Genomic DNA, 24,026 nt, shown 5'->3' with positions numbered 1-24,026 from the left:
TGGCATATAGTAATGCAATAGACAAAATGACAGAAGGATATTGTAGCAGACAGAAAAACTTCTCAAATTCATACAGCCAAGAAGCTGCAGTGCCTCACGTGTGTGTCTGTATGTCTCTCTGTCACCACCCATTAGTGTACAAATTAATCATTAAGCTTTAGTTACCTTGAGCTACACAAATCCTAAATGGATAACAGCTGTTTTAGCTTTTCATTTATTCACAGCGTCAAGTCTTTTTTTCTGCTTCTTTTGCTACCCCTCTGAAACCTTTGTGGTTTAAACTTGACCAGATTGATGAATTGAGGGCAGGTGTTGTGGGAAGATGGAAAATATGCAAATATTCCAAAATCCGAAAATATTCAAAATCCAAAATACTTCTGATTTGGGATGCTCAACTTGTAATACTCTTTTCTAGTACCTGCATTCTGCACCTTGCACTCCTTTACACTGGCTGTTACGTACATGAACATACCACTCACACTAGACAGTGTCATATTCTATCCACAGGAAAGACTGCCAAGAATCATATATACAAAATGCCTATGTGTACATACGTACGTACATCTCCCTTTCGTTGCTAGGTGATGATAACAATTTGTTTAAACGTGGGACTGTTTTGCGTTGCCAGGTGATTAATATTTGTTTAGAAAATAATGTTAACATTGTTGAGAACGTTTGGTTAATTTTGGTTAACATTGGACTACGGAATCGTATCGTATTCTAATGGCCCTCCGGAATACCTGTACACATGTCAAGAGTTTAGTGCCACACATTCCAGGTAAAGTACACCATTTCCTCACAATAGTGAAAGAGTTATCCTAAACCTTAGACGATTATGCGTCGCAAAAGACCGCTAGATGAAGCGGTCTTTTCCGAACAGAAACCTCAACGAAACGAAAAAGACCGCACTCGACGACCAAATGCAACACAGGAGGAAGCATCCTGCCGGCGTGAAAGACGAAACCAACAAGACCGCAATCACAGAGCAAATGCAACACAGGAGGAACCATCCCGTCGGCGCGAAAGACGAAACCAACAAGACAGCAATCACAGAGCAAATGCAACACAGGAGGAAGCATCCCGTCGACACGAAAGACGAAACCAACAAGACCGCTATCATAGAGCAACACTCACGCAATTACCTATACCTCAGCATCTTCATGCAGCCACCGGAACATATGTTATTGAGGATAACATCGACCAACATTTTTGTGGAAATTTACAATTACGGTGCACATTCTGTGGTGTGAAACATTTCCCTTCTGAACAACCAGCAGATAAACTGTTTAACATCTGTTGCCACAAAGGAAAAGTGAGTTTACCTCCGATATGGGTATCTGCTTTACTGAAGAGCCTCATGACGGAACAACACGAACACTCAAAAAACTTCATGGACAACATAAGGTCATTTAACAGCGCATTAGCCTTTGCTTCAATGGGTGCTAAAATTGCTCCTCCTCCCGGATACGGGCCCTACTGCTTTCGTATTCATGGACAGATTTATCACAGATCTGGGGCTCTACATCCTGAAAATGATGATCATCGTCGATTTGCTCAACTTTATATCCTTGATCTTGATGAGGCGTCTGCACAAAGAATGCAAATCAAAGAGAACTTTAAATGCAACCCCAATCTCATGACCCTACTGAGTTCATTCATGAGCGACAATAATCCTTTTGCTGAAGCATGTAAAATGCTTTATGAGGTGGAGCAGCAATGTCTCGCAGAAGCAGCATCACGGAATCTGCAAGCACCAATAGTGTCATTGGCGATCATTCATGATAGAAACCAGGACCATATAATATAATAAAAGACCATAAAATATACATTCGCCTGCTTCAGCAGGCTTTTCAACTAGTATGTATTAAAAGTGAATTTCTTCTATCTTTATTTTGCTGAAATAAACATGGTTTTCTGAAATGAGAACTTTTGCTGCTTTGAAACGTTTTAAGGCATTTGTTTTACATTTCACCTTCTGCTTCATTGACTGCCCCACAACCCCAGTGTAAGCTCCTAAAGAATATCTCCCTATTATAATAAAAATAATCTTGGGACGAGACTAATCCTGCGACGAGATGTGACGTTTTGAAGAGACTTTTTGGAAGGAAGTCCCGTGAGACAGAGACTTTTGCCATGATATTCTTTCAAGTCACACCCTACTTACAACAATTTTCAAACAAGACCACGGTCATCAGATGCATTTCGGCACTTAAACTGGACAGACACCAATCCATTAAAGGGCTTACTTATGAACACACACACTTACGAAGATCCAGTTTAGAATTACCCATTAATCTATATGTGGCAGCAAGAAAAATTAAGTCAAATGAATTAACATGAAAATAGTCGATCGGGTACACAGCAAATTGCTTAAATGCTTATCAATAGACTATGCTGAAGCAGTTGGTGATGATTGTGCATAAGATGAAAACATCAATTTACAATATCCCATAGAATGTCTAAAAGCGTTAACACCATCTGGTCTTCCACCGGCCGAATTACTGTTGAAAGAAGGATGTATCATAATGTTATTGCGTAATTTATGTATGAGTGATGGATGGACTATGTAATGGAACAAGATTAGTTGTATTAAAAATTGGTCTAACAATTCTAACATGTAAAATTTTAACAGGCGACAAGAAAGGTAATGTAACACATATTCCGCGAATAACATTACACACAAAAGGAGATCTTGATATGCCATTCGTATTAAAATGTTTAGTTTCCCGTGAGAATAGCTTTTGCTATGACAATTAACAAATCACAGGGACAAACATTTGAAAAAGTCGGTTTATTTATTAGAGAGAAAGAAACGATATTCACTCATGGGCAGTTATACATTGCATTGTCACAATGTAAATTCAAAGACGGGATCAAAATTCAACGCGATCTTGAAGAAAATTCCAAATATTGATTTAATTTAAGTTTTAAAGTAAAAGTGAAAATAATGCATATGTAACAATTCCCATGAAAATAACAATCTCATTAAATTGTATATCTGGTTAAGCAAACCCGGGGGTTGGCGAGTGAAGCGAGCAGGGGGCAGAGCTTCCTAGTACAATTTATTAATAAAATGTATAAATTATACTTCACCAAATAACAGCACTTTTAGGGGCCAATGAATGTATACCATGGTTGTGACAAAATAACTTTGACCTCAAAAATACCAAACCTATCATTTAATTATAAATGCATCATGAGAATTCAGCTTATTCTGTCTCAAACACTGTATAGCTCTTATATATTGTGTTACCCAAATGGGGGTGGTACCCAGCCGGGACGCCCGAGAAGACTGGAGGAGGGCTTGTGCCTCCTCCAGACATCAAGGGGGCGACCGCCCTGGGGGCCACGGGTACAGAGCTGGGAAGCTCGACCCTGTAGGGGCTCCTGGTCACCACCAGGGGGACCCCAATACCCGGAGGACCCTGGACCTCAGCACTTCCGCCACACCAGGAAGTGCTGGGGGGAAGAGGAACAGGGACACCCGGAGTGCTTCCGGGGAGACAGCCGGCACTTCCGCCACACTGGGGCATGTCGGTGGGAGATTGCCGGGAACACACCTGGAGCACATCCGGGTGCTTATTTAAAGGGGCCGCCTCCCTTCAGAGAAGGACTTGAGTCAGGTGGAAGGGTGGACAAGGTTTCTGGAGGAGAGGAGGAGGCGGTCTGAAGACAGAGAGAGAAGGCATTGTTGATTGGCCTGGACTGTGGGGTATTGGGGCTTGTGAGTAAATTGTAAATATGGTACGCCTCAATAAATGTGCGTGGGGTGATTTAAACGTGTCTGCCTGCCTGTGTCCGGGTCATATTCCACAATATGTAACCGCTACTCCTAGTAGGGATGAGAAATTTGATAATCATTTTGTACAAAGTATCAGAATATGGTCTAGATGTTGCCAGGATGGACTTGGCTGGTTTTAGTCACAAACAAGTCTCTGCAAAGTAAAATAATGATGATCAAAGCTATGCTTCACTAAGCTACCTTGTTAATGTAGTGAGTATCGAGCTACAGATGTTAAACTTTTCAGCTGCCCAGCCTTATACAGCTCATGTTCTGCAAATATCAAAATTAAACTCAAGCCAAGGAAACTGGCTCTTCACTGAACTTGGAAACAGTCTGTATGTTTACTTCTGGGTACTTAGGCTGCCTCCTCCTCCACTTCCTGTAAAATTCTCCAAGACTCTAACCCTCTGCTACAACCCAGCTTTGACTACATTCTACAATAATGTTCTCAGGACAGGTTTCTTTTACGTGGAAAATGCTTATGCTCTGCATCCAATTCAAACAAAACAAAATAACTGAGCATAAGTATCTTGACACTTGTATTTGTAACTTGTAACTACCCATTTTGCTAGTCATGTTATGCTAGGCTTAAATTCATAGATCTAGATGTAGGTTAAGACGTCACATGCACAGCCAGATAATCCACTTCATGCCAGCCAAAATAGCATCTGATATTTCCCATGACAAATTTTAATGTTTGTGTTTACACAGCTATTGCACTGAAGCTTCTTAATGCAAATTCTATTTGCATGTTTAGCAAAGTAAAGAGCAAATGCAAGAAAACTATTCCTACAGTAGAGCTCTCCTACAACACCTCTATTTCCTAGGAAATATGCCACAAAATAGCATCCTTAGACTAATCTACCTAAAACATTTAGGGCTTCTGAAATCCAAGAGAAGGTGGTGTTTAACCAAGTGTTATACAGGGCAAAGCAATGGGCCTAAAATATATTCTGATACAGAGCTAAAATTTAGCTCTTCAACTTTCATTGTTGGAACAGCACCTAGAAATCAATCAAGAATCTGTAGTCTCTAGACTCTTCTCTCTCCCTCTGCAAATAGTCTGCCTATACCATCTTGCTACATGGTTAATTTTCAATGACACTTGCTTAGTTTTGCACTCTGCTGACTCTATTTATGGGGGACTTTTTCAGACAAAATGAAATAAAATAATAAAGCAAATAACTTTATTATGAAATGATGACAATAAATAAATAACATAATATGTGTTAAAATAAATTTTTTTTGCTTACTTCTTCATTATTTTTATTTATTTTTTTGCTTCATTTACACTATACGGAACATGAAATGTGCCTTGAAATTAAAACTGTCATTATCACCTGTCAAAGTTTTTAGATTGCTGAGTTATCTGTAGAGTGGATGTAAATCTTTGGCCATCAAGTGCCACATTCACAGCAGAAACTAAAGGTACAGCATTCTGTGAAGATAATGAATTCAGAATTTCTTGAATTAAAGTGGTCACTTTACATATTCATTCTAATCAACTGTTCTTTGCATTCATAACTTTGAACATGCTTATAAGTCAAAACAATTCCAAGGAAACTAAAGTGCATATTTATTTAATTTTCTCTATAAAAGTGCATATTTATAATATTTTCTCTATAAAAGAGAACATTATTTTATATTAATTAGATTTATGTTTGTAGGTCCAGGCTTGTATCACTTTTGGCCAGGTAAACAGTATTTCTGTTTCATTCACACTGCTTAATGGACACTATGAAGATTCCCTATACACTGTTAGCTTGCCATTTACTTTTGCTCAAGTACAAGAATCTTAATTTACCTATTATAATACAATGTGAAAACAGCTTTGATTACTTAAAACTAATTATAACTTATTTAATTATGGGTTATTGTTAATCAAAACATTACCTTGCAAATGTATAATTGGCAGAATACTGTATCTGCATTTCCATAGCTTGTACTTACCCTCCTAGCAATGCAATGCGGAGATTTTCTTTAAAGACAGGGTTAAGGATTAAACCTTGAAGACCACCAGGGAGCAGCTGAGTGTGCCACAGTCTGAGACCACTGAGTACAGAGGTACATTCCTCATGCTCCCTTAAAAACAAAACAAAAAACACAAAGAAACAACAACTGCTAAATGTACTGTATAGAATCATGGTGCATAAAGTATAATAAGCTATTAAGCCATCAAAAAAAGTAAGCTGTTGTTTTAAAAAGAGAGCAATATAAATTTGCTTTATTTTAACCAACTAAAAATATGAAGTTCTTACAACAAAACAGTAAGATAAGCAAACAATTGAGTAATACTGAGAAAATAGGAATTGATTAGCTAGCTTAATATTATGTTAAGTAGCTAAGACAGAAGTCTTTAAACATAAGAGGGCAGGTTCAATTCCCATCTCTGACTCAGTGTGGGACCCCGAACAAGTCAGTTAAGCAGCCTGTGCTCCAACTGTAAAAATATATAAACATATATTATTTTGACCTTGTAGGTCACTTTGGATGAAAGTATCAGCCAAATATACAATAACAAATAATTTTCTCCACATCAAACTACTGCTAGTGCATAATGTATATGGTCAGTGCTTGATTGATTAAAGGACATTTGATAAACAACATTAACTTTCATAGGGAAATGAAAAAAAAATCATATCACACACTTTGCCACATTTTATTTTTTATCTACATTGTTATTATTCAAAATATCGAGCTGAAATATTTACTAAGAAAATAATTACCATAAAAATGAAAAAACAATTTACACGATCTCCTGTTCACACATTACAATTAATCAATAGCAGAACCTTATATTTGGTAGTCAAGTGAACATTGCAAGAAAAAAGCAGTATACAAAATGACAAGTGATCTTAGATTCTACAGCATTCTAAAAATGTATCATATGTATGGTAACTGAGATTTTTCTAAATTAAAAAAAAAAAATAGTAAAAACAAACAAAATGATATACAAGTACTAAATGTTATTCTAACACACTTAGTGGGCTATTTAGAGCAATGTCAAATATTTACAATTAATACATACTTGTGATTGTCTTTTTTAATCCACAATGAGACTGCAGCTTGTGGGAGAGGTTGATCAAGAAACAACATCCGCATCACATAGTTTTTAGCCAGTGGGGGGAGCTCCCTGTAAATGAAAAGAGAAGTTTAAAATAGGTAGTCAGAAGCACCACTGTTCCACAAGTATCACAATTGGAGGTGAAAATTAAATTTTAAGAAGTTGTGATACTATTTATATTTAATACCATTGGCTGACTTTTAGGTCTTATTAATCCACCTCTGTGTTATCACAATTTATCCCTTTACTCAGCCATGCTCCACTTTTCACTTCACATGCCCATGCCACCACAACATTTTTCATCTCACAAAACAATTTATTACTTTTACATCAAATCACACCTCTTCGGCTCTATTTTCCAACACTGCTTCATATTCTTAATCTTGTATGACTCACCATTACTACGTCCTCACACAACTTACAAAAAATGTGTTTTTTAAATGAGGAAAAGCCCAAAAACATATAATGGGAAAGTGCAGACTCCACATAGAAAATGACTGTCTGGTCTCTGAGGCAATAAGGCAGCAGGGCAAATCAGTGTGCCACTATGTCACTTCAAAAAGCTTAACCAAACTTTGTGCATGTTTAATCACATATTGCCTTACAGACACGCACTGACTGCTTCATACAGTACAGTACTTATCAGAAGTTTGATTGGGCTAATCTTGTGATTTTGTCATAATTTTTAATGAACATTCTCCCTCTGTCTAAGGTTTTCTTGTACATCATCTGTGTAGTTCAGTTTACTTCCAACATCCCAAAGATATGGATGTGCGACCAATGGCTCCAAGAGAGGTTTATCATCCCTGTCATTTTGATTTATACTAAGTGTATTTGGGAAAATTATGTACAGTATGACACCAAACTGGGTTGTAATTTAAATACCCCACACTGTATTAAAGTATATTGAGCTGCATTAAACCCGTCTAAATAGAAAAATAATAAGCTCTCACTTTCTTGCTGATGTGTCTCAAATGTGATTTCTCCAAGAATGCAGTGAAGAAACTCCTAATGAAGAAACAATATTTATGTAAAGCTTTCAGTTTGTACAGTGCCTATGTATTTTGATTTTTACAAACTAGTGTAAAGTGCCACAACTAGTAATATGCAGAACAATTTCGATATTAAAGTTAAGTTTCCCATTGCTGAAAAGTAATCTATGACTTGTTTATTTGACAAAACAGTTTCCTTGATCTTAAATTGCAAACTTAAAACAAACAGAAGCAGAGATCACCTTTTTGTGCCAATATTCATCACTCCCAACATCTTTATCAACTTTTTTTCAGGCATTCATGATCTTATCAGCTATTAAATTCATATCCATTAGTGTCAGACTGTCATCTGCATTGTTTCTTTGCATGTGCCTCTTTCCTTTGCCATGGAACTTTTCTACCTGTTCTGTGTCATATACTTTGTGAAATGACTAACATGATTATTGAATAGCAGCATTTCCATATTAGATTTGATTGATAAGAATTAATTATTATTATGTACAGTTTGGGCAAGATGAAACAATTTTACATGTATTAATTAATTCATCTAAACAGTTTTTTTGTGACTACCCTGTAGTTGTAATTATTAACAAAAGTAGAGAAAAGCCAAGCAAAATGACACCTTTTATTGGCTAACTAGAAAGATTACAATATGCAAGCTTTCGAGGCAACTCAGGCCCCTTCTTCAGGCAAGATGTAATGCCTGAAGAAGGGGCCTGAGTTGCCTCGAAAGCTTGCATATTGTAATCTTTCTAGTTAGCCAATAAAAGGTGTCATTTTGCTTGGCTTTTCTCTACATTCATAATGGCTAACACGGTACAACACCCTAGTACTACTTTAACAAAAGTATTAATGTTAGCTCACAACAGTCAACATTTTATAATTCTTTCATGCTTGGCTGGGTATGTCTACTTTAGACAATAAATCATGCTTCAGAAAAGCAAACAAAAATGCACTTCATCAAAGCAAATAGTACATGATCAGTGCCACATAATAATGAACAAGAAAAAAAAAATAGTAAATTAATCCACCCAAAATCACTTTGAATATGAAGTACTGAAATGTCAGAGGCTATACTAGCAGCAAACGACACCTGGCAGGAACTATCCTTGGAAAACTTACCAGTCCGTCAATGGGCATACTCATAAACATCATTTACAAACCTAGTTCATTACCACTAATTTAAGAACAAATTTCTAAATCTCACCTGGTCTTTTTGATAACTGATTTGTGTTCTTTAAATAAGTTTTAAAACAACGCAAAACATGGTTAATTTATAAGAATATATATATATATATACAGTGGTGTGAAAAACTATTTGCCCCCTTCCTGATTTCTTATTCTTTTGCATGTTTGTCACACAAAATGTTTCTGATCATCAAACACATTTAACCATTAGTCAAATATAACACAAGTAAACACAAAATGCAGTTTTTAAATGATGGTGTTTATTATTTAGGGAGAAAAAAAATCCAAACCTACATGGCCCTGTGTGAAAAAGTAATTGCCCCCTTGTTAAAAAATAACCTAACTGTGGTGTATCACACCTGAGTTCAATTTCCGTAGCCACCCCCAGGCCTGATTACTGCCACACCTGTTTCAATCAAGAAATCACTTAAATAGGAGCTGCCTGACACAGAGAAGTAGACCAAAAGCTAGACATCATGCCAAGATCCAAAGAAATTCAGGAACAAATGAGAACAGAAGTAATTGAGATCTATCAGTCTGGTAAAGGTTTTAAAGCCATTTCTAAAGCTTTGGGACTCCAGCGAACCACAGTGAGAGCCATTATCCACAAATGGCAAAAACATGGAACAGTGGTGAACCTTCCCAGGAGTGGCCGGCCGACCAAAATTACCCCAAGAGCGCAGAGACGACTCATCCGAGAGGTCACAAGAGACCCCAGGACAACGTCTAAAGAACTGCAGGCCTCACTTGCCTCAATTAAGGTCAGTGTTCACGACTCCACCATAAGAAAGAGACTGGGCAAAAACGGCCTGCATGGCAGATTTCCAAGACGCAAACCACTGTTAAGCAAAAAGAACATTAGGGCTCGTCTCAATTTTGCTAAGAAACATCTCAATGATTGCCAAGACTTTTGGGAAAATACCTTGTGGACTGATGAGTCAAAAGTTGAACTTTTTGGAAGGCAAATGTCCCGTTACATCTGGCGTAAAAGGAACACAGCATTTCAGAAAAAGATCATACCAACAGTAAAATATGGTGGTGGCAGTGTGATGGTCTGGGGTTGTTTTGCTGCTTCAGGACCTGGAAGGCTTGCTGTGATAGATGGAACCATGAATTCTACTGTCTACCAAAAAATCCTGAAGGAGAATGTCTGGCCATCTGTTCGTCAACTCAAGCACAATGACCCAAAACACACCAGCAAATCCACCTCTGAATGGCTGAAGAAAAACAAAATGAAGACTTTGGAGTGGCCTAGTCAAAGTCCTGACCTGAATCCAATGGAGATGCTATGGCATGACCTTAAAAAGGCGGTTCATGCTGCATTTTGTGTTTACTTGTGTTATATTTGACTAATGGTTAAATGTGTTTGATGATCAGAAACATTTTGTGTGACAAACATGCAAAAGAATAAGAAATCAGGAAGGGGGCAAATAGTTTTTCACACCACTGTATGTATATATATATATATATATATATATATATATATATATATATATATATATATATATATATATAAATAAAATGACCTTTTTGGCTAGCAAGGTGAAAAATTAATTTAAAATATCTTATGTTAGGAACACTTAACCAAGTCACAGTCAGTCAGTTTGCAACTAATTCTCGTGAAGCCTAGAAAGAACATTTAAGGAATATGTTTGAGAAATGTTTGTTTGTTGTACCTGAACACTGCCAAGCAAGTCGCAGGATGGTTGTAGAGGCGATCTAACACATGCTGGCTAAGCTCTTTAAGAAATTCATGGAGATTCTTACAGCGCAGGTGCACTCGTAGCTTCATGGCTTCTGCAAGATAAATGTGGGGAAAAAAACACATTTATATTTAAAATATCAATTTTTAAATGATAACTCATAAAATGTCCCTAATAAACTAATAAGTAGAAAAATTATGAAACTATTCAACAGAAATGATTGCTAACAATTACATTTTTCTTTCATTTTTGATAGATTAAAATATCAGACTGTCAGTTCGCCATTTACTGCACTTTATTTTTACTTTAAGAGTAAATGCGGTATCTTACCTAAAATTAACTGCGTATGTTTCATTTTCCAAAAAACTAAACACATTACGACGCATTATGAAATTTAACTTACAGTCACTGAATTGGCAAGAAATGCTAACTATAAACAAATGAGCTGTCAAAAATATTAATACTCTGGACGAAAATGTTAATGCTATATATAAACATTTATGTTAAGCAAAATTATTAACAGCATCTCATTCTCTTATTTTCCTCTTACTTATTAACTACATTTAATACACCACGAACTCCAAAAACTACAATAAATTATATATATTTTTAACCTCTAGACAATAAAAGCCAAATAAGTAAGGTTAAGCAAAAATGCACATTAAACAGATTCACAAAACTATAACGTTAAAAATGCTAAATTATCATCACCGTTTACAGTTCATCTGCGATTAATATTACTTAAATAACCCCCAAAAATCTTCTAAATCTACCTATTAATTTCAGAATAAGAAAGTGAATGTCTTGACAGTCACCTCTTGAAGAAAACAACAACCAAAGTAACTGATTTTCATCGGTCAACTTACTCGAATATTCCTTATAAAATTAAAGAAACATAATTTCTTTTTCTATGTCTAACATTCAATGTTTCTAGCACTTAACAGTAAAACCTGAGAACTCCACTATACTATACGGCCATGTTGACGTTTTCGTGCGCAAGGTTTTCTGGGTAACTTGTATTGTGCCGTATTAAAAAATGGCGTCTGTATAATAGCAGCCTTGTGCCGTATTGAAAGGCTAATAATCGTTCCGTAAAGTGACGTAATACATACGGACTACAGTGGAGGACAATCTTCTTAATCAAAAAGTCGTGTTTTATTTACATTTCGTGGACAAACCAAGCTGTTACCGTTCAGAAGCAAAGCTGCAAGTTAGGGAGGAGTCCAGATATTAGAATGAAATAATGATGCCTCCATAACAGGTACATTTGGACTGTAGAATTATTTAAACTAATGCATATTGTTGCTCAACAATGTAGCGGCACTCGTTTTTACTTTCGGTGTTTTATTTTTTGGACACACTGGAGTTTTTTTTTTCTGATTTAGCGGAATTTTGTTAGGCCTGACATGGAGCTGGGGAACTTGCGTGAGAGCCCGGCAGGGGCTGGGGACACTGAAGACGAGCAATGGAAAGAAGAGAAACCCGTAGTTATTTCGGGAACGCATAAAAGCGACCAGGAACTAAAACGGGGTTGTGAAGGAGATGGAGAAATAAGTGGTGGCAGAGAAGAAGGAGGGCCTGTGAGTAATCGCGAGCTGTATCAAGACGAGGAAGATCTTGATGATGAGGACGAAGAGGAGTTGGATCCTAGGATACAGGTAAACTGTAGTACACTGTTAAGGTGCTAGCATGTTTAGCCGAGCTACGCTTTTCGGCTTCGCAATGTTTTAACACTCAGGTTTGTGTCTTGGAAGAGAACCTGCATTTTAAACACTGTTGCCTGAGGTTCATCATATTAATGCAATCCGATCACTGTCAGAAACAAACATATTTATGTAGTTATAAATGATTAAAATGTAATTGTATTTTTCAAGTTGCTGAAACAAAGTACAAAATCATAAATTGAATTTGAACTAAAAAGTGAGCTGTTATTGGATTCTTTGAAGTACAGTAAGCAAAGTTTAACTGTGTATATATATATATACACCTTTTCTGTTAAATTGTTGTTTGTTAACGTATTTTGCGCAAAATGTATTTACATAGTTTCATTTAACTGTTCACATCTCTCATTTAAAACTGTTTGCTTAGCAATGGTGCTTAGCAATGGGAACAAGTGCCTGAACTGGTTCAATATTTTAAACAGTTCGTTAAGGTGGCAGTGATTATTTCTTTCCGCTTCCAAAAGTGTTAAAAGGTGTATTTTTCTTTTTCTGCGTTTTGTTTCCACGTTGCCTGCGGATTTAGAAAGAATGTGTAATACTTAATTTAATTTAGAAAAGTTCGGTATTACTGTTACTAACCATGATCTGTATTCGGTTTACAAATATATTTTTAAAAGCAGACATAGTGAATTGGCCACAGGAATTAAGTGATTGCATTTAACAGAACCTTAGCCTTCCGTTCCAATGGGGGAAAACACCCACATTATATACCATTGGACTCAAGCTTTTGGGGGATCCCCCTATTTTTGGCCGTCTAGATCAGAAAAAAAAAACTTATTTTTAGGCCATTTTTGAACCATATTTTGTGCCGCAAACTACTTCCTTATGACTACGCATAAACCATCTGGTGTCTTGAGCAAAAGTAATTGGAGAGATTTGAAATTGTGCATGCCATATCCACCAACCCTTAGGGGTTTGCCCTCTAATGGGATGAGAGGGGTCAAAGTTACTCCTTTTCACAAATCTTTGAAAAAATGTGGATCGGTGAGATAGGCATGTGGAGTGTCATTTTATACTATGTGAATGTTGTTGATCACAAATATGACCGTATTTTTTAATATTTGATTTAATTTGGGTCCTAGCCCTCCAAGAACCACTCACTCACAGAAGGTGAAAAAATGACAAATTTCAAACATAATACAGTAATCCCTCACGTATCGCGGGAGATAGGTTCCAAGGCCGACCGCGATAACTGAATTTCCGCGAAGTAGGGACACCATATTTATTTAATTATTTAACGTGTATTTGGACGTTTTTAAACCCTCCCTGTATTGTTTACAACCCACCCTTTACTCTATTAATAACAGGGACAACTGCTAAGCATTATGAAATCGGTAGATAAGTTTACACTTACTGTATAGCGAAGTACACGTAGCTATATATGACGTGATGATGGTGATGAATATGCTGCGCAGTAAAAATGATGATGATGAAGGTGATAATCCCCTGAATGCAGTAGCAAGAGCACGTTAATGCTGAATGAGTGAGATGAGACTTCCTGGTTAATGCAGCACTCCGTCGCTGAGCCAATCAGCAGCACACAGGAACTTAACTGCGTGCTTTGATTGAGTAGTTTCTCAGTCATCCGCCAATAGCATCTCTTGTATGAAATCAACTGGGCAAACCAACTGAGGAAGGAAATACCAGAAGTAAAAAGACCCATTGTCCACAGAAACCCGCGAAGCAGCGAAAAATCCGCGTTCTATATTTAGATATGCTTACATATAAAATCCGCGAAGTCGTGAATCCGCGAAAAGTGAACCGCGAAGTAGCGAGGGATTACTGTAATGTATTGTATTGTTCTAGACTATTTCAAGGTCAGTGGTTATGACAGTTATTTTTAATCCTTTACTAGGGCTCAAGCCCTATAAGGATATCTATCAGTGGGTGAAAAATGACAAATTTCTATTACAACTGACCATATTTAGATTTAGACATTTAAATTGAAGGATACATTTTAATATTTAAGATATTTCACATGACTTATTGTTTACTAGCTGTCCCCTGCAGCTTTGCCCACATAGTACTGAAACAGGACAAACTTTAAAAATCAATAAAAAAAATTGTAATTCTTGCCAAGCAGAAGGTAGATACATTCCAGCGTCAAATACTGGCACTGTATCTGATCATGTTCAGCTCTGACGGGAGAGTGCCCCCCGCATGGGGAGAAAAGCACATGGCCATGATATCTCTGGCAATCAGCAGCTACCCTCTAAAACAAATGTAGCTCTGATGTCTCTCTCTCTCTCAGAAACATCAAACGTTACTCCTTAACAATCTGTAGATGATAATGTCTGTTGAGCAAACTGGTATCTGTAGCTAAGCGGAGGCAAGGCATGCTCCAACAAGTGGCGAGAGGTAGACCAACTCAAACAGAAGCTGGTGTGTGAGTGAGGAGGGCCTGCAGTCTCTCTCTCTCGGATTTGTGTAAATAGATTGGTACCGTAAGCAAACTATGATACTTGGCATGATGAGAGATGTCGCACAATCAAACTTAAATTTGTTATGTAGTTACAGTGGAACCTCGGTTCACGACCATAATTTGTTCCAAACCTCTGGTCGTAAACCGATTTGGTTGTGAACCGAAGCAATTTCCCCCATAGGATTGTATGTAAATACAATTAATCCGTTCCAGACTGTACGAACTGTATGTAAATTATTTTTTTAAAGATTTTTAAGCACAAATATAGTTAATTACACCATAGAATGCACAGTGTAATAGTAAACTAATGTAAAAACATTGAATAACACTGACACAAACGTGCAGGCTCTCTCTCTCTCAGCAGCACGTGAGCGCCCCCCCCCCCCCCCCCCCCCCCCTCCAACATTGCAGCAGTTAGCCTTATAGCCTTACAATCCGATTGCTGTATAAACACTTTTTAAATGAGTTTGAAGCACAGGGGGAAAAAAAAGGAACATTTGAACAAATCCAAACTTTATTTAAAAGCCAACCAAGAAAGTAACATTACAGGAGTTCAAGCTAATAGCATTACAACCCGATCGCTGTAAACACTCTTTTTAAATGAGTTTTAAGCACAGGGAAAAAATGAACATTTGAAAAAAGAGAAAAGTAACATTGCAACACTTCTCATAATTAAGTCTCAATAATTCTCACCACTCTTCACTTGCTTAGAAGCCATGGTTAACTGCAAAAGCACACGAAATACTGTAGAGCACAAAGAGTTCACAGGTAAAGCACACACATCTGACTGAGAACAATGAACAGGGAGAGGCTGAACACGTGCTTAAATACAGTAATCGGTGCATACGAACCGGTGTTCTAACAAAACATCCTACCCATCGAAATGATCTACTCACTGATACTACGCATGCGCAGACCAAAATTACGCAACTTTTCTACCTAGTGTTGAAGTTTGAGGTAAGTGTTATTGTATTTCAGTAATATATATGCTTTTCTTAGCCTTACTACATTAATGCATTTATTACAGTTTACTGCATAGGTATTTACTGTCAACATTTTATAAGTTGTATATTTTGCATGTGTGACTTTTAATCTTGTACAGTCCATTGTATCCATGCACGAGTAATGACCGTCTTGTGAAATCTTTGCATCAGGCTGTGTCTCTTTTGGGCATTAAATGATGCATATAGAATAAATTGAGAAATGTTAACATTTCCATAAATAAAGTACGGTAGGATACTTCGACAAAGTAGGACAAATTGTCAGAACACCGGAAGGGAAATGAAATAGAGCACAAACACTTCACAGCGAAAGCACGCACGCACAGAGAACAATGCAACACGTGCAGAAATCATCGGCGAGGACAAACCGAAAGGGAAACTGGCTTGTTCGTATACCGAGTGTGTGGTCGTGAACCGAGGCAAAAGTTTGGCGAACTTTTTGGTCGTAAACCGAGTTGTACGTGTACCGAGACGTTCGTGAACCTCGGTTCCACTGAATATATCTATATATCAATATAATATAGATTATGTACTTCTGCCTCATTAAGTAAATCGTCACATTTCTTATGGATATCCCAAATTAGGGCAGCTTATGTTAATTCAGACTTTATATTTTAGTAGCATGCTTTATGCGTTAAGTTCTATTTCATCAGTCCATTAATGGTTCAATCTTAGGGCTATGCTTTAGACCGAAAAAATAGATTTCATTGCCTCTTTTGAAGGAGGTCCAGCATTAGTTTTTTTTTTTTTTCTTTTCTCCAGAAATGCTTGCTTATAGTGCGAAAAAAAATAACCCCCCTTCAAAAATTTTGCATAAAGGATATGTTAGACACCAGTTAAACATATAAATTACATTGGACACGAGGACAGGTGTAATCCTTGAGCATTTTTGCCTTCAAATTGGGTGGGACTTTGAGTTAGTTCTTTTCTTTATTTATTTTTTTATGTTTTCTTATTTTGATGAGTTATACATTATGTTTTGGGTTGGGCGTGCCATATTGTGATACAGTATTTGGGGGTACTACATCACAACTCCAGGAATACAGGTTTTTATCCAACTCACTTAAGTTTACACATTACTCATTACTGTGTTTCTGACCGTTTACCTTTGGCATAAATGTTTGTGCCTAGAGCTGTGCATGGCATGCACGAATAATTAATGGAAGAGAGCAGGTTTTTTTTTTTTTTTTTTTTACTAAACATCTCTTTCTTTTCACACTATAATATGTCATCGTGTTTATAGTTGCAATTAGGATAGATAGATAGATACTTTGTTAATCCCAGGGGGAAATTCACATACTCCAGCAGCAGCATACCGATGACAATGTAGTCAAATATTTGTTTGTGTAAAAATAAAAAAGCACCTTAAGAAAAAAAATGTAGAAATTTAATTCAGCCCTGCTTTTCCCCCAAAATCGGTATAACCATTTTTTTCCAAAAGAGAGCCCATAAATATCACAGCCATAATAATTTTTGATCCAAGCAGGCACCTCTTTCATTCCATTTGTTTAGAAATATTTTAGTAATGATGTCTGCCAGCCTCAAATGTCACACTAGGAAGTAGCTAACTAAACTGAATTGCAACACCCTTTTAAGGTTCAAAACATGTTAATTTTGCACATAGATTAACTGGTTGGTTAACTTTTTATGATAGTGAAAAATATACCATGCAGTGAAGACCCTTGTGATGATGCTCTTGGCAAAAGATACTTTACCAAAACCCAGTAGTCGTTAATATGAATGACGTTAATATTATGTATGCAAACTTAAGCTTTCAATTAAAACTTAAAATTGCTGTTCTGGCTTTTAGGTGTGTTTGTATACAATGTGAAAAGCACCTACTGCAACAGCCATGTCTGTCAGTCTATTTGTCTGTCTGTGTGCATGAAACAACTTGGCCCCCCACTGACCAGTTTTGTTTAAATTTGACTCACTTATTCTTCAAAGAAATTTGTCAACACAGTTCAATTTTCATTGGGGTATCTCAAACGGATTGCACTGTAAAACGTTTTGAAAATTCAATTCTCCGAATGAAAAGCATTGGTGAATCTCCAAACTCTCCCATATCCTATTCTCTGCAACTTCAACTACAATTTTGTTTACAGTTTTTCCTTGACAGCAATGATATCAACTTGTATATTTTCCTCTTCGCCTTTGGTATGTGCACTCAATCAGCCTTTACAGCAGCATCTTCTTCTGCTGTTTATGTAAGTTAACCATAAAAGTACAAAAACGCTTCTCAGGAAATGAATGAAAAGGAAAGCAATCATTTATTTATATATAAGATTGATATGCCTGAACTAATATCTGCTAGTTATAATTGCAGAGGAGTGATATTATCAACCAGTAGCTAAGCAGTATTTGAACTAATTAACTACACAGGAAAGGTGCAGCTGCCCTAATTAATGTAAATATTGAATGGGTTTAAAAAGTGAACTGTAATTGATGTGCAGAATCTGATTTGTGGGGCCTGCAACAAGAGTTGTGCTGTGGTGTATGAAGAGACTGGTGTGAATTAGGACGCTGTATAGCGCCCGACTCGGCACAGACTCGCACAGAGGCACGTGTAAAAGACACAAAGACTTTATTTTTTTTCAGCTGGAGGGCACATCTTCCCCGAGAACCCCCCAGCAACAAAATCCCAAGAGCACTTAAAGTAAATCACACAACACTCCCATTTGGCACCACCACTCCTCCCGTCTAGCTTCGTTCTCCACCTCCTGACTCTGGCTTTGAGTGGTGGTTGCTGGCCCTTTTTATAGCCCACCTGGAAGTGCTTCAGGTGCTTGATCACCTGTTTCTGATTGCACTTCTGGGCAACCAGTATAATTTTGAAAAATACTGTGATATAGAATTTTGGTCATACCGCCCAGCACTACTCTGGACTATCTATTTTCTTCATTACATTTCATCTGTTGCCATTTTTCATTAACCTTTTTCATGATTTTTAGTGTGTGTTTTGTTTGTGCTTTGTTGTATTTAATTTGTAATCGACATAAGAGGAACAGGGTTGATATCGTTGTTTTCATTTATTTCATTTGTTTTCATTACATTCTTTATTTGCTGTTTGATTACTGGTTTGCTTTGTTTTTGTCTCTGTTTGTGAGTGGGTGCGGATCAGGCCAAAGCTGGGTGCGTCCCTGGAATCTCCACCATAAAAATAAATAAATCGCCGTCTTCTCGACGTTGTGAATCATCGACACCAGACCACTACAGCATTATTCATTTCTCCTTGCTGCTGATTGACTGTGATGCATCCCCAGCTGAGTGTTCTTGTGTTTTTCCGTTTTTGTTCTGCTTAACCCTTAAACCGCCACAACTGGCTATAGTCGTTTCCCAGTGCCATTTGCAAGCATGCAGGAGCTGATCAGTCAGTGCCGTATATTCGTTGAGCAGCCAGCTCATGACCACTGCCAGCCCCTTGTGAGCAGGGGGCTGAACGCACCCCTAGAAGACACAGACACTCCTCAAAAAGCTCTCTTAAAAAAATGCTGATAGACTACTTTCACATTGCTTCCTTACTTGCTGGGCTTACTTGCGGCTGCTCTGTCGCGTGATATGCTTCTCGCACGATGCTACGCATACTTAAAAGCCTGAACAGCACCTGTCCTTTTTTGCTGATTGCTTTGTTTCCCTCTCTTCCCCCAGACATCCTCTGCTCCTGTTGCGGGTCCCACTCCCATTGTGCTCGCCTATGATGTTTTGTCTGTTGTTTTAATCGAGAACTAACTGCATACTGAGCTTGTTTTACTTCTGAAAGAGACATGTTTGTTTGAAGTGTTTGAATAAAGTTCCTGTCTGTACAATCTCCTGTGTTTCTGTGCAATTCTGTGACCCAAGCGTGACACACTGCAGCCTTACTGTCCCTGGGATTGAGCCGCTGCACTAGACTAGCCTGCCAGCGTCGGCGCTTACTTATATGTGCTTGAGTGCAGCCAGTTCAAGCGCAGTTGGCTCATTGATTTACTGAATTTCATCCTTTGAGTCAGTTGCACCTTGTACATATTGTTCCAGTAGTTTTTTTAAATCGTTTTTACAGTTCATTAGCAGTGTGTAAAATGATTAGTGTTGCAGTAATTGTGATGCTCTTTGCATGAAAAAAATGTGTTCCATTAAAATTTCACTTTTTCTTTGTGAATTGTGACGTTTACTTAAAGTGCAGCAAAAAAGTATTTGGCGTCCAGGGATTCATTAACCCCCAAGTATGTGGCATTTTAAGAGTTAAAGCCCCAAGATGCCACCGAAACGCCTTACACCTTTTAAGGCTTCTGGCAATGAAAATGCAGTTGCATGAATTACAGTACATATAGCGGTAACATTGGTATTTTACATTCTAGCACTGCAGGTGACATATCGGTACAGTACTGTACAGTATGCAGGTTTACCTTTACATTCTTTTTTTTAGGTAATGTATTAAGCTGAGTTTGAAATTAAATGAAAGTGTTTTGGGGGCATATTTAGGGTTTAAATTATAAAAATAGGCATTTTTTTTATCCACATCCAAAATTTGCGGGTGCTCTAGGAAAGTAACCCCCGCTAATTTTGGGGGTGTACTGTTCATAGAGAACACTAAACCAGTAAGGCTCTGCTTTTGAAAATGGTTATGCTTAAACAGACTATTAATATGGGAACACTAACCACATATATGAGTACTGGAAAATATTGAAGAGAAAGCTGCGGACTTTTCAACAATTTTTTATTTTAACATTTTAAACAATCTATTTTCACAAACTACAAATGTAGACTAGACTATGAGTAATACTGAAAAGAAGAGATGACTTATTAAACATAAGGTATTCTTTTAAACATAATACAAGGATTTTCTTTTTTTTTTTTTTTTGTTAGACAGTTTGATTAGATAGGTGCTGACCCACAAGGTTCATCTGTTGCCTCCATAAAACAGATTGACTTGACTTACTAAACACACAATAATGAAACTTGCGAATGTTTTCTTTCTTTCTTTCTCTCTTTCATGGATTAGCATCTAAAATCCCAAAGTCATTTTACAAGAAAAATGATGAACCACCAAGCAGTACATTAAACAGTAACAAAGACAAATTATTATTTTTATAAACAAAGTTAAAACTATGAGGATGCATTACATTTTTATTTTTGTGTGTGTATATCTGTTAATTCTGTTCTGAAAAGCATCCAGAGAGTCCAACATCTTTATGGTAGGTAGCCTTGTTATATATTTAAACTGTAAGTACAACCCCAAATCAGAAAAAGTTGGGACAGTGTGGAAAATGTGAATAAAAAAAGAAAAAAGCAAGTTATAAATTCTCCTCAAATTTTATTTCATTGCAGACAGTATGAACACAAAATAATTCATGTTTTTTTTTTTTGTCAACATCATTTGATTTGTAAATAAATATCCATTCTTGCCATTCAGGCTTGCAACACATTTAAAAAAAAGTTGGGATGGGGGCAATTAAGGGGGGTAGTAATGAGGTATAATAACTAAATAATGATGTGATTTGAAACTGGTGATGTTAACAGGTGATTGCAATCATGATTCGGTACAAAAGCAGCATCAAGGAAAGGCCTACTCCTTTAGGAGCAAAGATGGGCAGAGTATCGCCAGTTTGCCACCAAGTGCGGGCAAAAATGTTTGAAATGATGAAGAAAAACAGTTCTCAAAGACAGATAGGAAGAGATTTGGGCATTTCTCCCTCTACATTGCATAACATAGTGAAAAGAATCAGGGAATCTGGAGAAATTACCGTGCGCAAAGGCCAAGGGCGCAAGCCTAAACTGAATGGCCGTGATCTCCAAGCCCTCAGACGGCACTGCATTAAAAACCGTCATTCATCAATAAATGATATAACTGCATGGGCTCAGGACTATGGCTCAGGAAGTCACTCTCAAGCACTACAGTACGTAGTTACATTAGGAAATGCCAGCTAAAACTGTACTGTGCCAAAAGGAAGCCCTACATAAATAGTGTCCAGAAGCGCCGTCGACTTCTCTGGGCTCGGAGGCATCTGGGATGGTCCATTGTGCAGTGGAAACGTGTATTGTGGTCAGACGAATCGGTTTTTCACATCTTTTTTGGAAGAAATGGACGCCGTGTGCTGCGGACCAAAGAGGAAAAGGACCATCCAGACTGTTACCAGATACAAGTCCAAAAGCCAGGGTCTGTCATGGTATGGGGTTGTGTCAGTGCCTTCGGCAAAGGTAACTTGCACTTCTGCGATGGCACCATCAATGCTGAGAAGTATATCTCAGTTTTGGAGGAACAAATGCTGCCTTCAAGACGACGTCTTTTCCAGGGACGCCCATGCTTATTTCATCAAGACAATGCCAAACCACATACTGTGCGCATAACAAAGGCATGGCTGCGTAAGAAGAGGGTGCGGATGCTTGACTGGCCTGCCTGCAGCCCTGATTTGTCTCCTATAGAGAATGTTTGGCGCATTTTGAAACGGAAAATGCGTCAACGAAGACCCCGTACTGTTGCGCACCTAAAACGTTGTTTGCAGGAAGAATGGGACAAACTAACACCTGCAACACTTAGTCACTTGATTTCTTCAATGCCTAAACGTCTTTTAAGTGTTGTTAAAAGACAGGGGAACTGTACAAAGTGGTAAATGCTGTACTGTCCCAACTTTTTTTGAAATGTGTTGCAAGCCTGAATGGCAAGAATGGATATTTATTTACAAATCAAATGATGTTGACAAAAAAAAACATGAATTATTTTGTGTTCATACTGTCTACAATGAAATAAAATTTGAGGAGAATTTATAACTTGCTTTTTTCTTTTTTTATTCACATTTTCCACACTGTCCCAACTTTTTCTGATTTGGGGTTGTATGTTTTACTTGAGGTGCTCCTTAGTGTCCAACATGTAGCCTTGTGATAATAAAAACATTGGTATTATTGAAACTGGTAACTGTTGTCATTTCAGCATATTTGTTATTCATAACACCTTCTTATACCAGTGTTCCTTGTTCTTCACAGGAAGAACTAGAACATTTGAACCAAGCCAGTGATGAGATTAATAGACTTGAACTACAACTGGATGTGAGTATAATGCTATTTGTGTGCTTCTCAGAGTTTTGTGTTACTAAAATTGCAACATTTTTTATTTTTTCATTGTGATCTATGTTTAGATGAGAAATTTTGCATAAATTTTGCAAGTCTAAGTCTCTGGTTAATTCTGGAATATATATACAGTATTTAGTCCCTGTTTATTTTGAAGTAGTTATTTATATCAGTTAAGGTAAACAGAGTATTTAGCACAAAGTTTGAATGGGAAGAACACAGGAATTTTTATGGTGTACAGTAATCCCTCCTCCATCGCGGGGGTTGCGTTCCAGAGCCACCCGCGAAGTAGGAAAATCCGCGAAGTAGAAACCATATGTTTATATGGTTATTTTTAGAATGTCATGCTTGGGTCACAGATTTGCGCAGAAACACAGGAGGTTGTAGAGAGACAGGAACGTTATTCAAACACTGCAAACAAACATTTGTCTCTTTTTCAAAAGTTTAAACTGTGCTCCATGACAAGACAGAGATGACAGTTCTGTCTCACAATTAAAAGAATGCAAACATATCTTCCTTTTCAAAGGAGTGCAAAGCAAGCAGTCAAAAAAAAAATCAATAGGGCTTTTAAGTATGCGAAGCACCGCCGGTACAAAGCTGTTGAAGGCGGCAGCTCACACCCCCTCTGTCAGGAGCAGGAAGAGAGAGAGAGAGAGAGAGAGAGAGAGATAGCGAGAGACAGATAAAAAAAATCAATACGTGCCCTTTGAGCTTTTAAGTATGCGAAGCTCCGTGCAGCCTGTCCTTCAGGAAGCAGCTGCACACAGCCCCCCTACGTCAGCGCAAGAGAGAGAGAGAGAGAGAGAGAGAGAGAAAGTAAGCTGGATAGCTTTTCAGCCATCTGCCAATAGCGTCCCTTGTATGAAATCAACTGGGCAAACCAACTGAGGAAGCATGTACCAGAAATTAAAAGACCTATTGTCCGCAGAAACCCGCGAAGCAGCGAAAAATCCGCGATATATATTTAAATATGCTTACATATAAAATCCGCGATGGAGTGAAGCCGCGAAAGGCGAAGCGCGATATAGCGAGGGATCACTGTAGCTGTTCTCACGGGTTCGGAGTGCCCATGATTTTTTGATTTTTATGTTGATCTTTTTGGTAGTT

At 37.6% G+C, this 24,026-nt stretch overlaps 2 protein-coding genes across 5 annotated transcripts in view; one reads left to right on the top strand and one right to left on the bottom strand.

The window, feature by feature from the left end:
• Window positions 1–11,757, bottom strand: part of gtf2h4 (general transcription factor IIH, polypeptide 4) — a 104,823-nt gene extending 93,066 nt beyond the window's left edge. The window contains exons 1-4 of one of the 4 annotated variants that reach the window (XM_028800570.2): window positions 11,598–11,757; window positions 10,705–10,825; window positions 6,813–6,917; window positions 5,735–5,866 (exon numbers count right to left, since the gene is read on the bottom strand). In XM_028800570.2, the coding sequence (XP_028656403.1) occupies window positions 5,735–5,866; window positions 6,813–6,917; window positions 10,705–10,820 (353 nt within the window). In that variant the 5' untranslated portion in view covers window positions 10,821–10,825; window positions 11,598–11,757. Of the gene's footprint in view, window positions 1–5,734; window positions 5,867–6,812; window positions 6,918–10,704; window positions 10,826–11,442; window positions 11,462–11,504 lie in introns of those variants that run through there. The other 3 variants (XM_028800585.2, XM_028800577.2, XM_051933751.1) reach the window with 3 other exon arrangements.
• An 85-nt stretch (window positions 11,758–11,842) lies between these two features.
• sh3bp5lb (SH3-binding domain protein 5-like, b) overlaps window positions 11,843–24,026 on the top strand; it is a 48,531-nt gene continuing 36,347 nt past the window's right edge. The window contains 2 exon segments of the mRNA XM_051933764.1: window positions 11,843–12,389; window positions 22,836–22,898. Of these exon segments, the coding sequence (XP_051789724.1) occupies window positions 12,138–12,389; window positions 22,836–22,898 (315 nt within the window). The 5' untranslated portion in view covers window positions 11,843–12,137.

The sequence above is a fragment of the Erpetoichthys calabaricus genome, chromosome 1, assembly GCF_900747795.2.
Source record: "Erpetoichthys calabaricus chromosome 1, fErpCal1.3, whole genome shotgun sequence".
NCBI classification, from domain to species: Eukaryota; Metazoa; Chordata; class Cladistia; order Polypteriformes; family Polypteridae; genus Erpetoichthys; species Erpetoichthys calabaricus.
This window is presented reverse-complemented; position numbering and strand designations above follow the sequence as displayed.